The sequence below is a fragment of the Chlorocebus sabaeus genome, chromosome 11 (assembly GCF_047675955.1).
Source record: "Chlorocebus sabaeus isolate Y175 chromosome 11, mChlSab1.0.hap1, whole genome shotgun sequence".
Lineage (NCBI taxonomy): Eukaryota > Metazoa > Chordata > Mammalia > Primates > Cercopithecidae > Chlorocebus > Chlorocebus sabaeus.
This window is the reverse complement of record NC_132914.1, coordinates 16,428,338-16,443,459: the sequence shown is the minus strand read 5'-3', so window position 1 is coordinate 16,443,459 and position 15,122 is coordinate 16,428,338. Positions and strand designations below refer to the sequence as shown.

At 37.4% G+C, this 15,122-nt stretch overlaps 1 protein-coding gene across 15 annotated transcripts in view; it reads left to right on the top strand.

Moving 5' to 3' along the window:
- The window catches only part of EPS8 (EGFR pathway substrate 8, signaling adaptor), a 168,162-nt gene that overhangs the window by 151,057 nt on the left and 1,983 nt on the right, over nucleotides 1-15,122 (top strand). For all 15 annotated transcript variants that reach the window (XM_007967770.3, XM_073020516.1, XM_073020509.1 and 12 more), the window contains 3 exons: nucleotides 5,619-5,841; nucleotides 12,873-13,053; nucleotides 14,000-14,129. In XM_007967770.3, coding sequence (XP_007965961.1) covers nucleotides 5,619-5,841; nucleotides 12,873-13,053; nucleotides 14,000-14,129 — 534 coding nt within the window. The remainder of the gene's footprint in view (nucleotides 1-5,618; nucleotides 5,842-12,872; nucleotides 13,054-13,999; nucleotides 14,130-15,122) is intronic.

Sequence of the window (15,122 nt, the reverse complement as noted above, 5' to 3'; positions counted from 1 at the left end):
GAGTTTGAGAACAGCCTGGCCAACATGGCAAAACCCTGTCTCTACCAAAAGTACAAAAATTACCCAGGCATGATGGCACACACCTGTAATCCCAGCTACTCAGCAGACTGAGGCAGGAGAATCGCTTGAACCCAGGAAGCAGAGGTTGCAGTGAGCCGAGATTGTGCCACTGCACTCCAGCCTAGCGACAGAGCAAGACTCCATCTCAAAACAAGAAAAAGAAGAAGAAAAAGGTTGTCATCTCTTTTTGTATAAACTGATAGTTTTTCTCTGTATTAATGTTTGAAGTGGTATTTTCTCAGAATAGCTTTACTTTGCATTATACTGTGGTAAAAGTTGATCTGATCTGTCACAATCCTTGGAAATTGATTTTTGCCTTATGTATCCATTCCCTGGATTCCATGGTATCTTTCATTATTTTATAATTTAGGAAAATAACCCAAATTATATGATTTACTTAGAATAGGACATTTTGTAAGTGGTGGAACATAAGGGAATTAGATGTAAACTATTTCCATGCAACATCTGTGAGTCACCAAATACTTAAAAAATGGACACAGTCATGACTCTTATTCTTATGCCCTTACATTTCCTACAAAGAAATCGATATAAATAATGGCAGTTTCTGGGTGAAGGGCACAAGTGCAACTCTTGCCTATTGTTCACAGACTTTTTATCAGAGATTCTGTTCTGATGACAGCGATGCTCATACCAGGCACCACCAGTGAATAGGTGTTGAATTGCCACCTGGTGTCCCTGAGAGTCCAGGCTATTTAATATCCTCACATTTGAAGTGATTTTTAACAGCTCTGTAAAGACAACCATTCCCACCTAATGTATTTCCCCCATGGCTTCAGCAAAGTTTTAAACATAAAAGAGAGAATAATAAAAATATACAAAAGATACTGACATAAAGGATTGAATAAACCACAGAGAAAGGAAGTCAATGCTGAGGAGAGATTATGGAGAGATAACACGTCTTTTGATAAAGACGTCTTTTGATAAAGAATGTTGTACAGCATTCCAAGGCTTTATAGTATTTTAGCCGGGCAATAGATGGACATCCAGGGTGCTTTCTCCCCACCTGGAAGCTACTTGCCACATAAAGTTTCCTGATCTTTATTTTGACTTGATTCTCAGACCTCTAGCCCTGTGGCTGCTCATCTACTAGAATTACCCTTGTGCCCATTTAAATTTGCAAGCTATATGACAAGAGCAGAAACCACCTCCTCCCCTAATGTTATTTATTATATATCCAGTGGACTGACTAAAGAAGTCTCTCATTTATTCTTAATTATTATCTATGCATTTATTATTATTATAGGTATTCTTACTCTACCAAGATTCAAATAATTACGAATGTCCAGTCTCTGTGGTCATGTGAATTCAACAAAACATTTCCCATATTCTCTATTGTCTAGCAAGAGATATTGTAATATGATACCATGAGAAAAGCCCCAATCTAGGTATTGGTAGATGAGGGTTCTAGTCCTTAAAGAGAGCATTTTATATTTCTGTGTTCCAATTCGCTTGGTCATGAAATAGAAGGAGTCAGTTATGTGGTCTCTACAATCCAGTCTAGGTATAAAATCTTCTCATTCATTATATACATGTTTAGATAGCCCTAAATTAAAAGGGGAAATATTTTCTACAGGTGATTACTAAACCACTAACACTACTAATTTCAGCCTATGTTATTAGTGCTCTGTTTTTTAAGCTCAGTCCAGACATTTAGATACTGCTGGACAGAGTGACCATTTTACCAAAGATGGCTTCATACTCTTCCAGCCAGGCCAAGCTCCTGATAATATTCAGTTCTTCAAAACTGTTTCTTAAAAATTAATCTCAGAAGACTCTGCTCATTAATTATAGGCATGGTTTTTAGACAAAGATGTTTACTTTTTATTCTGCCACATGTATTGACATTTTCTCAGAGGCTTCTTAATGATAATTTGAATAATACCCACTCTAAATATATATATGTATTTTTATACATATATAAAGTATTGATAATTACTGTCTGACATGCACATGTACATAATTTTATTAAATGTTCTATGTTTGTTCAGGCTGCTCACAAAGTTTGAAACTAAAGCTCACTAAAATCACACCATAATGCACTGCAGTATTACCTTTTGTAAAATCAGCTAATTAAACAAGAATTACTCTTACATTTAATGCGTTCTCCTTGTATTCTTTATGAGCAATAGGAATAAAATAAACCTATATCTTAGTATTTTATTTAAGCATACAAATAGTTACTATTGAAGTACTTTACACTGTTTCTACTGTAGTAGAATCTATATGGTTAGTTTTCCATGGCTAGATAGTGATGGGAATTAATTATAGATTTACAGGCTCCTTCACTGGTTGATTGTGGGCATGTAATTTTACTGTCAGACTAATTTACTCTTTCTGATATTTGATGTGAATTATAATTGATATTATTTTAATTCCATTTCCTGTATTAATTTTCTCATTTGATGTGATTTGCTCCATTTTCCTAATAGCAATTACTTGGCGAGCTGTCAGAGGTAACCCACATTCGTTCCCTCATGGCACTTCTTTTTAATATAATTTTTTGGATTCAGTCTCTGGACTTAACACCCTCCAAATGTTCCAGCTGTGCTTAGTTTTCACTGCAGAGTTCCAAAGAAATCAAATTTAGAGGAAAAATGTGTAATTTAGAGTAGGTTAAATATTTAAGAACAGTTCAATTTTAATGGCTTTGTTGAGCTTACTTGCATAATTTCCCCTCTGAAGCAGCATCTTGTATGAATCAGGACCTTATCTCTCAATAGCATTCCTTAATTCTTTAGAATTTCTACTCAGCTGAAGTTGCTAAAGAAAAGTGACTCATTCCAACTTAATTATCAATAGGAAAGTAAATTTCCTATGGGGTCTATTAATTCTGCCTTCTTTCAGAGAGAGACAAAAAGATGCATTTTACTTCTAACAGAACTTTGTATTTGTGGGATATCACAGGCAAGAGTAAGAAAGTGACAGTTGGGTGCAAAAGTAGGTCCACACCAGGCTGACGAACCCTCCCAGTTCCTAGTTGGGGAGTCTGAGGAGTTTGTGAAGATGTGGTACTTTCAGTGTTAACTACTGGGAAAGTCTCAGGCAAACCAAGAACAGTTGATCAGAATTTCTTTTTTGAATTTGGAGCTTCAGTACCTTTGGTTCAGGAGAAAAATGTTCAGAGTGCACTTCTGTTCTCCAAGACATTCCGTAAACTGAGATACATTGGAATCATTAATTCTGTAGCTTCAACAAAAAATAGCCAAGAGACAAACATAAGGAAAGGAAGAGCAGTAGTTGGGTGGTAGGTAAAGAGGAGTAGAGAAGCTAGGGAGGGACACAGAAAAGTGACGTTAGGAGTCAGTGCTGATTCTTTTTCTTCCACATGAAGAATTTCAGACAGTTTCCTTGGAAGAGCTGTCTTGGTTGCCATTCAGAACCGGTTGTCACGATTCAAGGAAGGTACTTCCCCCCTTTTCATGTCAGAGGTTGAAAACATGGGGCAGGAGGAGAGGACTAAGTAAAGAGGAAAATATGCAAGTAAATATAATTTATGGCATATATTTTCATATGGGTTTTCTTTAATCAAATATGTATTTTAAACCTATTATTTTGTTAGGTCATACTGATAAAGTTGCATTATGTAACAATGGCATGAATGAAATAAGGCACAGAACATTTGGTGAGTTTGTTTTCAGGCTTGACTGTGAGAGTAACACAGTTTATTCACTTTCTCACAGTAGTATGTGATGACTAGCAAAAGCAAAAATTATGAATCGTGTCATGGAAAGCGGGCTCATGGCATTTTTGTTTGTTTAGGCTTTAAAAACAATAATTGAAACTATAATGCTTTTGAAACACTAATGTGAGAATTCATTAGCCCTTCATGAAATTATGTGCAGAGGACATTCTTGTCAAGGGAACATTGCGTATACATTAATCAGATGACTTTTGTGTGTGCTAAGTATTACATTCTGGTGATGTTTGCTGTATTTTGACTGCTTTAAGTATTTTATTGGCCCAAATATAGGAAGATTGTTTTGTGGGGAATAATAATAACAATTCATTCTTTCATTTTAATACAGTATTGAATACATTAGAAATATTTCTAAGCCTTGAATGCTAAGGGGATTAGAAACTCAGTTTCCGTCCCACCTAACTCCCTTCTTTCACTCTGAGAATCTTACCCTCTACTTCCTCCTTCCCTCCTGTCCTGCCTCTCTCCTCCTTACCCTCCTTCTTCCCTCAGCATCTACCAGCATTATAAACATTCCTTTCAGATATACTTCCATCCTTTCATAATACACTTCCCACTTCCTTGACCCCATCCCACTGGTCGGTGAGTAGCAGCTTTGAAACAAAGAGCTGAAAAGAATGAGGGCTCCTTCCCACACCGGTTTCCACAGGCGTTAGTCATTTGCCATGAAAGTGACTGATGAAGGTTGATGTGTTGTTTTGAGTAATAGTTTAATGAAAAAGTGATGTGTCTCTGTGTGTGGTGTGTATTTTTGTTTTTGATCTCTGTGGAAATTGGGAGGACTCTCTTAAAATCAATATTACCTGATATTTGGGCCATTTTAGAATTTAAAACTAAATACTGTTCTAATCAAAGGACCAGATTACCAAAAGGTCTTTTTGCATCTAATATACTAATCCTAAATTAGAATAATTAAAATTGTGCCAGTGCAGTATCTAAACTTTGCCTTAATTACAAATAATTGCCCTGTATCTTTGATTCTAAAAAGAAAATGTGCCTTTTGAGAATTTGGAGCCTCTCACAATGCGTTACCTATTAAAATTATTTTATTTGGATTTAAAGTGTTAACTATTGTGTGTGTTTTAATAAGGAATATTCACAAATGCTGTTTTATAGGTATGCCTAACAATTATGTTTTTAAAATTATTAAAAAGCATTTTGTCACACCTACCTTTTTTAATACAAATGGCCACAGGTCCCTTTCTAGTATTCATTTGTGAGTTGCAATCATAAACATTTAAAAACCATACCATTACCCTCACAACCATCCACCTCACGACATTTCCATTTTAACGAGGGAAATTTCTAATTTTAATAAATTAGCATTAAGATGCTGGCAGAAAAAGTTATGCCTTGCACAAAATAATACCAATATTTTAAAATTATTTATTGGAAACAGAATTTAAAATCTTCGAATATAGTATACATTTAAAATGAGTAAGTGATGCTTTATGCTATTGACATTTATACTTCCAGTGCAATTGCAAATTATTATTAGCATAAATTTAAAAATAATTATAAATCTTTCTACCTCCCCTGGTCTTGTGTGATTCCAAGCCCAAATTCAGTTTTCTTGACATTTATTATTATGATACTACTATTTGCTATTGACGTAGCCTTGTGACTCCTTAACTGACATTTTGACTTTGAACAAATTATGTAGAATGTTTAAAATATGATTTTTAATGGTCATTATACCATATAGGATTACACATAAATTTGTAATGGGTTTGCAAGTAAGTTTAAAAATAGCCAACAATGTCCTATCGAAGTATAATTTGTTTTCCTAGCCTAGGTTTATATTTTTTAAATTTTAAGTTAATTATTTGCCTTTTTATAGAAACAAAGGATGGAGTATGGCCCAAGAGCAGCTGATACTCCCCCTGCTCCATCACCTCCTCCAACACCAGCTCCTGTTCCTGTCCCCCTTCCCCCTTCCACTCCAGCACCTGTTCCTGTGTCAAAGGTCCCAGCAAATGTAACGCGTCAAAACAGCAGCTCCAGTGACAGTGGTGTCAATATCATGCGAGACAGCCAGAGACACAAACAACTTCCGGTGGACCGTAAGTTTCCCAGGGAGGCAAAAAATGTCTTCTGCAAATTAAAAGCACTACTAAGTAAAATATTGTTTACTGTTGATTCTACTTGTATTAAATATAAATAATAGTCCTTTATACTTGCATGGTACTTAATAGATTGCAAAGATTTTCACCTGGTTTCTCATCATCTATGTGGTTCTGAGAAACAGGAAGTATTCTCTCCGCTCTCTAATGCATGCCTTTCTACTCCTTTTCCAATCTATCATGATGGTTGAATGCAGACTCTGGAGCCAGACATCCTGGAATTTGTATAGTGAAACAGCACTTGCCAGCTGCCTGACCGTCAGTGGTTTAATTATCCTCTCAGCACTTCAATATCTGAGAAGTGGAGAAAAATAATAGTATCTGCTTCATAGGATAAGCGTGAGGATTTAATGAGATAATGCATAGAAAGCATCTAATTCAGTGCTTCTCAGCCAGGAGCGATTTTGTCCTCTTCTCCATCCTTCTGAGGACATTTGATACTGCCTGAAGACATTTTTAGTTGTCAAAACTGGGGGGATGCTACTGATGTCTAATGGGTAGAGACCAGGGACACTTAGCAACAACTTACAATGCACTGGACAGCCCCCAACAAACGGAGTTATCTGGCCGAAAATGTCAATGGTGCTGAGGTTGAAAACCCCTGACTGATTCTGACACTGTATGATACAAAATACGCAGTCACTATGCTGTCGTCGTCGTCATCATCATCATAACCCTCCTACTTCTCTTCCTCTTGCTATTCACAGTAGCTGCACAATCACACTATGTTAATATAATCACCGGCCAATAGTAGTCTCAGATTTACCCTCCAAATTCAAATTTCATGTGACTTACGCTTCAGTGCCATATTTTCATAAATTTAAATTTGATGTTTCATATAAATGGTTTCTATGAAAACCATATTTAAATAAACTAAAAAGACACTATGACCAACTTTGGATTATCCTTATTTGTATTGTTAGTCAATAGCGGTGTAGATATTTTGAAAACTGAAGGTAATTTTAACATAAATTTTGTTTAACCTTGTAGTATATGGCATGTCAATTTAATCTCCAAATTTGGTGTTTTAAACATATTATAAAATTACTTTGCTTTATCTATACATGATATGTAAAAACTCTTGGAAAACCAGAGCTATGAAGATATTTCATATTTCCTCAATATGACAAAAGTATATAAAGTGTGTGTGTGTGAGAGAGAGAGAGAGACAGAGAGAGAGAGAGAGAGAGAGAGAGAGAGAGAGGGATATCTATTTTTCCCTCAATGTGGGCCTCTCTTAGGGTTCTGCCTTCATTTTCCACATAAACATACTTTTTTACTATAGTTCATTCTATTTCCATTTCTTTCAGTACTGTTTATATCATTGGGAAAAGAATGATTCCCAAATTAGTCATCATATTAAAACTCATCTCTGGCATCCAGATAACAGTATGGAACTATTAACTTTATAGCTGAGATTGGATGCTTTCTATTTATGTTGAAAACTAAATTACTGAATCTTTCACTCCCATTTTCATCCTCTTGTTTTTCTCACCTCAGTAAGTCATTGCCACATCTGTTCAGTTGTGGACATTCTTGATAAATCAAAAAATAAAAAAGACACTAAAACTATTACTGTTTAACAATTCTAAAAATTCTGGTTAAATGCAATAAGCATAAGCCTACTTTTACTCATTAATTTTTCTCCCACGGTATGTCCAATTTAAATGACTGTCATATCTATCTTACCAGAAAACTAAAGGAAAAATGAAGTTTTGGAAAGTGATTAGCTCTTTCTGTACGGCAAAAACAACTGTGTGTGTGAGTGTGTATAATCATAATAAAATAGAATATGCTACTAAGTTTTTGAAATTACGTGGAGTTTTTAAAAAGAGCTTTCTTTTTCAAAGACACTAAAGACATAGTTTTAAGATGAGAAATTTCTATAAATATTTTTATTGAGTTCCCTAAGGAGAAAACTTCCTGTCAGAAATAACTGTTCCCTTCTTTATTCTTCCCACAAGTTTATAGCATTTCCCTCCGTTGAGACGTCAGCATAGTCATCTTTGACACGGTGGGACTCTTTCTCCAGGCCTAGCTGGGATCAGAGTTCATCGGCGTCCAGTCCCCATTTGGAGCAGTGTGTGGGTTAGGACAGTCTGTTCTTTGTTCACTCTGAGAAACCAAGAATAACCTAGTGGGAAAGAGGCATAGTTTGCATACTTTTAAAGATAGAGAACTCTCCTGATAATTGTGACTCATCATTTTCAAGTCTGTTTTTCATAAGTAAAAGGGTGGCATTGGTGTATAAAATATAAACATCTCTCCCCAAATTAACACACATACTTGTTTCCTTAGAATAATAAAAATCTTACAATATATTTGCAACTTATGTAAGTTCCTTTTTAAAATATCTCAGAAATACAGTTTGGCATTAAATAAATATATTTCTCTTTATAGAACAAATATTTCTTGATAACTTGATTGCAGAACAGTTGTTTTCTGAATGAATGTTGGGGCTTAATGTTCTTTTAGAACCAGACAGTACACATATTTCAGTGTGTGTTTATTGATAGCCAGATTTCTTTCAAAATATGCCTACTCATGCTACCCACATTCCCTGCTTACTGCCTAAACATCTGGTAAAAATAAAATGGAAGGAACTGGGAAGTAAATACTCATAGAAATCTATCAAGTAGCAGGTATGAACAGGGGGAAGAAGCCAACATGCCTATTTTTACAGCGTAGCAAGTGGCAAGAGAGAAGCCCTTTTGTGGGAGTCTGTGTGTTGCCCATTCAAAATAGCTGCGAAGCCTTGTGTCATAGAAGCTATTCAGACTGTTTTATCGCCGGATCCCAAAAGGTTCTCCTTTTATCCCTTTTAAGATACCAACACTTTCGTTGCTTTGTATTTCTCCCATTTCCTTTGAAATGCTAGTCCTTTTATTTGAGTTTAATCTTTTGTAATCAGAGTGTTATTTTAGAAAGGTGTAAAGTGATTCTGGTTTGTTGTGTGTTAGAACATTGGAAATGGAAACCAAAAGCCCAGGAACATGTTAGGCGGAGGGTTTTTTGTGCTTCCTGGAAGAAAACTACGCTGCAGACTGGTGATGATCAATATACTGGCAAAGTCAGCAGATAAGAAACCAAATCTTTTAATGTGGTGATACATTTTATTTTTTTTCCCTTTGAGATGCACTCATACGCTGTTTGACAGTTTGATGTAGTGATTTTTTAAAAGGTAACTAATGAAATGCATGTAATGTATACTTAAATGTAACAATCAATAGTATTCTCTCTCAGTCTCTCTCGCACCCCCTACTCCTCCCTCCCTCCCCTTTTCCCCTTTTTTGACTTCTCCTTCAAAAGATTTCCTAGCTACTTGAGGCATTAAAAAAATTAGACTGAAATAACACTATTCACACTTTCCCTTATTTCCCAGGGGCACCAAACACTTTCTAAAACCCTTTCCCCTGGGGGAAAAATCTAGAACATTGGTCACAAAAAGGTCCATGAGTGACGAGGTTATTGTCACTTGCCAACTTAGATTGTTCTTATTTCTTGAAAGTGAAAACAAACAAGGTAACGTACCTATGTATAGATACACACATATTTTTAAATACACAGACACGTTATTCCCCTTCCCGTACTTTTATGTCTTTCCTATTTTTGTCATGACAGTATGTTCATATACACACACATCTTTTCCATTAGCACAAATGACTAGGAAAAAGGAGTAGCTAGCGAAGTTCATCAAAGGTGATTTTAATGACTTTGGCTATAAAACAGCCCTGTGCTGAAAGTCAGATGATCCAATTCTAGCTAAATTATTCTACTAATTGAAATGTGACTTTGACGGATCATTTCTCTGTTTTTGGCCTTCATTTTCTTAGCTGGTTATTTAAGGGGTTTGTACATGATGATTCTCAAAGTCTCAGTGAAAAAGTCAGCGGAATGCCTTATTCATTAATTTAGTCAACAAGTAGTTATTGAATTAAAGCACCGTTCCAGGTGTTAGGATATAGATGCAAACAAAAAAAGGGAAGCGTCCTTTTTCTCCTCAGGCTTATATTTTAATGAAAGGAGGTAGTTTAAAAAACGATTAAGTTGGCCGGGCGTGGTGACTCATGCCTGTAGTCCCAGCACTTTGGGAGACTGAGGTGGGCGGATCACGAGGTCAGCAGATTGAGACCATCCTGGCCAAAAGGATGAAACCCCATCTCTACTAAAAATACAAAAATTAGCTGGGCGTGGGCATGGTGGTACACACCTGTAGTCCCGGCTACTCAGGAGGCTGAGGCAGGAGAATCGCTTGAACCCAGGAGGTGGAGGTTGCAGTGAGCCAAGATCGCACCACTGCTTTCCAGCCTGGCGACAGAGCAAGACTCCATTTCAAAAAAAAAAAAAACAATTAAGTTGATAGACAAAACTATGAAGAAAGTGGTAAGTGGTTTGGAGACTAATAAAACTATGTGGATAGAGAGTGCTTTGGGGGAGGGGTTGCAATTTTATATACATCGGGGGAAATATAAAGGTGGGGAGGAGTAAGCCATGTGGAGATGCGGGGGGAAGCATTCCAGGCAGAGGAGGCTGGAATGGCCTTTAAATTTGAAGAGCCCCAAGGGAGCCATTGGGAGCAAGAGTGAAGGGCTCCAGAAGACTTGTGGAGTGGCTTTAGAGAGGTGGAGGTCTTGTAGGGCCTTTTACTGGGAGTAATTAGGATCACTTGGGAATGTTTTGAGCAGAGGAGCTGCAACATCTTACATTTTTTTTCTTTTTTGAGATGGAGTCTTGCTCTCTTGCCAGGCTGGACTACAGTGGCACGATCTTGGCTCACTGCAACCTCTGCCTCCCGGGTTCAAGCGATTCTCCTGCCTCAGCCTCCCAAGTAGCTGGGGCTACAGGCACGTGCCAGCATGCCCAGCTAATTTTTGTATTTTTAGTAGGACGGGGTTTCACCATGTTGGCCAGGATGGTCTCGATTTCTTGACCTTGTGATCCACCTGCCTCAGCCTCCCAAAGTGCTTGGATTACAGGCGTGAGCCACCTGGCCTGACTTACATTTTAAAAGAATCACTTAGTTGTTATATTGAGAAGAGAATGAAGAGAAAGGGGTAGGGTGGTAGGGAGTGGAAACAGAGAGATCTGTTAACAGGCTGGTGACTCAGACCAAGCTGGCAACAGAAAGAATACAGTGAAATCATTGGATTTGGGATACATTGTGAGGTCGGACTAACAGGATCTGCTAATGAATTGGATATAGCATAGGACAGAGAATCAAGTGCAGCTCCGTGGTATTTTGCCAGAACTGGAAAGATAGAATTGTCATTAAGTGAGTTGAGAAGTCTAAAAAGCAAGTCTAAGAGTTGATAAAAGCAAGCTTCAGGAAGAAGATCAGGAATTCCGGTTTGGGCATGCTATATTGACATGCATTTGAGCTATTTAGCAGATATCCAAATGAGTATATCAAGTGGACAACATATATGGACCTAAGTTCCGAGTAAGAGGACTGGAAAAATAATTTGGTAACCATCATCTTTTAAATGGCCGTGGACCTAAGCGCAGTGGTCACTGATGGAGGTAGTGCCGGCAGAGATGAGTCTCAGGATTGTCCCCTAGAGCACCTTAATATTACTTAGTTGGAGAGAGAAGAATATTCAGAAGAGGATCCGGAGAAGGGGAATCCAGAGACGTGGGAGGAAAATGAGGAGACTGTAGTATCCTGAAGGCCACAGGAAGAAAATGTTTCAAGGAGGAATCTCCTGCTTCAAATGTGTGCTGATAGGTTAAATGAGATAGTAGCTGGGAAAGAATTGGCTGCAGTTTAGCAAAGTGTAGTAGAGAGACGGGGGGAAAAGCAAAATTGAATTTTGATGACATTAAGAGAAAATGAGGAGAATGGGAATTGGAGTCCACTAGTACAGGCAACTTTTCATGGACTTTTGCTGTAAAAGGAGCAGAAAAATGGCCAGTAGCTGGGAAAGGACATGGTAAAAAGGGCTTGTTTAAAGGTAACAGAAATCATAAAATAATAGCATGTTTGCAGGCTGATGAACTGATTCAGTGAAGAAGGAAAATTAATAACAGGATAAATAAGGGAGGAATGACTATTTGAATAGGCAGAGAACTTGAGGCCTAGTGCATACATGGAGGGTTAGCTTTGGCCTAGTGCATACATGGAGGGTTAGCTTTGGAAGCAGGGAGACAGCTCCTATATAACATAATAGGAAGGCAGGCAGAACATATGGGGAAAGTGCTGGTAGGGGAACTTACAGAGGTTTTCTTCTAACTCTTTTGTTCATAAATTAGGAAATGAGATCATCAGCTCAAGGTGAGGATTGGGGAATAGGGTTAGAGGTTTGTAGAGAGAAAGTAGAATATATTCAATACTTGTCTAAGACAGTGGGCAGTTACATGACCTTAGACAGGATTTCTCAGGCTGGGCCCTCTTGGCCTTTGAGGCTGGGTTATTCTCTGCTGTAGGAGAGGCTGACATTATAGAATGTTTTGTGCATCCCAGGCTTCTACCCACTGCGTGACAGCAGCAGCCTTTCCCCTTTTTCTCCCTCAATTGTGACAACCAAAAGTGTCTCCAGATATTCCCAAATGTCCTCTGGGGCCAAAATTGTCCCCAGTTGAGAGCCACCAGTCTAAAGAAATGTAGTATGATTATCAGGAAGCATTAACACCAAGTTAAGGTTCATAATCATGAATTTAACATGAGATCATTCAGCATTGTTGTGTTATATTCAGCTGTGCAGGTGCAGGCACAGAATACGCAGAAAGTTAGATTTAACCAGGATTGGGGTTTTGCCAAAGGAGTACAATGAAGTGACTAGAGAAGAGCCAGGGAGTTATTTTAATAATTGATCATGGAATTTATACCAGGCGAGCATAAAAGTGAGGAAAGATGGTAGAAACACTAGATTGTAGGTCTGCCTGGGGTCAAAGGATTATAGAGATTGGCTTCTAGAGAGGGTGATGTAATATTAGGGATTTTCAAAAAGAACCTACTCCCTGTTGGTGTCTAGGAAGGAAATCTCAGATGGAGGAAGTGCAGGATGAACTCATCCACAGACTGACCATTGGTCGCAGTGCTGCTCAGAAGAAATTCCATGTGCCCCGGCAGAACGTGCCACTTATCAATATCACTTACGACTCCACACCAGAGGATGTGAAGACGTGGTTACAGTCAAAGGGATTCAACCCTGTGTAAGTCTCTCTCTGAATACCTTGCAATTCTGTGTGTACAACATGCATTGTTTTCAATTTGCTTACTTAGATGTCACAGATAACTCTTAAAAGACATAAGGGCACAGACTGCATACTTTGTGCCATACTCAAGAAATCACTATAGCTGTTCGTAGCTGAGAAAGAACTAAAATAAGCATATAATTATCATTTGATGCCACCCCATTCTTGAGTTGGTAGTATCTGTTCATTATTAGTTCTTTAAGCAAACTGTCGGCAGCTTTCAGGCCCAGTAGCTTCTTTTCTCCATCAGATTTCTCTGATGTAACCTAGGTAGGACCATGGTCTTAGCAGAACTTCCTAGACCACATAGGACATACAGCATAAGTTTTCCTCCTGCTGCAGGTTATAGTGTCTCTGGCAAATAAAAAATAGACAGTGTTACCTAGCATCAATTATAATCTTAATAGAACTTTTCCTTTAATAAACCCATAGTAAAGGTTCTATTTACCTATCTAAAAGTCTATAAACATTTCACATGTATTTGGCACATTGAACTATTAGAATAATACATATTCAAGGAACCTTGACATATTATAAACTCACCTACCCAGCATGATTGAAAAATGAGGTACAATGGTTGGTCAATTGCCAGGTTACTAGAAAGTTATCTATTCCTTCTATGAAACACTAAATCCCAAGGAATTGGTATTAAACAATGACCCTAAACCCAATTGGCTCCTTTTTGATACTTTGTAGTAATTAATAATCTGTATAGCCTCGCGGTCATCATCATGAAAGAAGCTTGTCATTGCCCTGACTATAAAGACCGTGGTGGCATTTAATAAGGGTTCCAGGGTATGGAACGCTTAGAAAAGAGAAGTTACTGGCAGGAGCAGATACTTTTCTCCTTTGTTTGCAGGCAATATTTTTAATGCTCAGTTTCTTTTTCTTTTCTTTCTTTCAGGACTGTCAATAGTCTTGGAGTATTAAATGGTGCACAACTTTTCTCTCTCAATAAGGATGAACTGAGGACAGTCTGCCCTGAAGGGGCGAGAGTCTATAGCCAAATCACTGTACAAAAAGCTGCATTAGAGGTATGACTTGTCAACCTAAGGTGGTGTTTTTCTGCAAATTGAAAGCTCTGGGAACAACTGTTTATGTCCATATTGGCCAATTTCCCTTTCTTAGCAGAGCTGAATTAAATTTAACTCTGCTTTTGTAAATTTGTCACTGAGATCATCAATGACATTTTCCGGAAGGTTAATTTGTTGTAAATGCTCATATGACGTGAAGCTTGAGCACATACTTTTGGACACTTAACAGAAAGCATAATGTTCTCATTTTATATGTATTCTCTACTTCTATAGGAAATTTAATTTTGACATAACAGTGGAAATTAGCTTCTGAGTGAGTAAGAACCTTAAGAAGCCAGAACACTCACCTAGTCTTAATATATATTTTTTGAGATTCTAATAGTGTATAGGTTATAAGATTATGAAACCCTGGCTGTGTGTGTTAGATCTAGTAATACATCTCAATAATCGGGAAAGATACATTAGGTAGAGATCACTGAAAATAGAGAGCCCTGAAAATTATTTAGTCACAATGGTCTGTATGAAAGCAGGAGAGTCCACGTTTTCTATATTGGTTTATACTAAGCTGCCAATATCCTATTTTAGACTTAAAATGTGCTGTGTACGGGTAGTAGTTTCCAACTGTTACATCTCACAGTTCTTAATAGTTTCATGAAAATTATACTTGGACTCAAATGAAAGAATGTAGGCTTTGGCATGAAATTGATCCATGATCATCTCTAACAGGTATATTCTATAAATTCAACAGTTAAATAATTCAGGGTAAAATCACTTCATGCATATCACCCCGTAGCCATTCTGAATCCAGAGAAATTATATTTCCCTCGGAGGTTTTCCCTACAACATTGATCTTGAAGGCTCCATATTAAGGTTTGATTGCTTTCCATATGTTGAATGTTATTAAGGATTATATATTTTTCTCAAGCAATTTTACCACTATATTTAATTTTGTTGAGAGTGTGTAATTACTTCTTCAAGGCATGTTAGAAAATT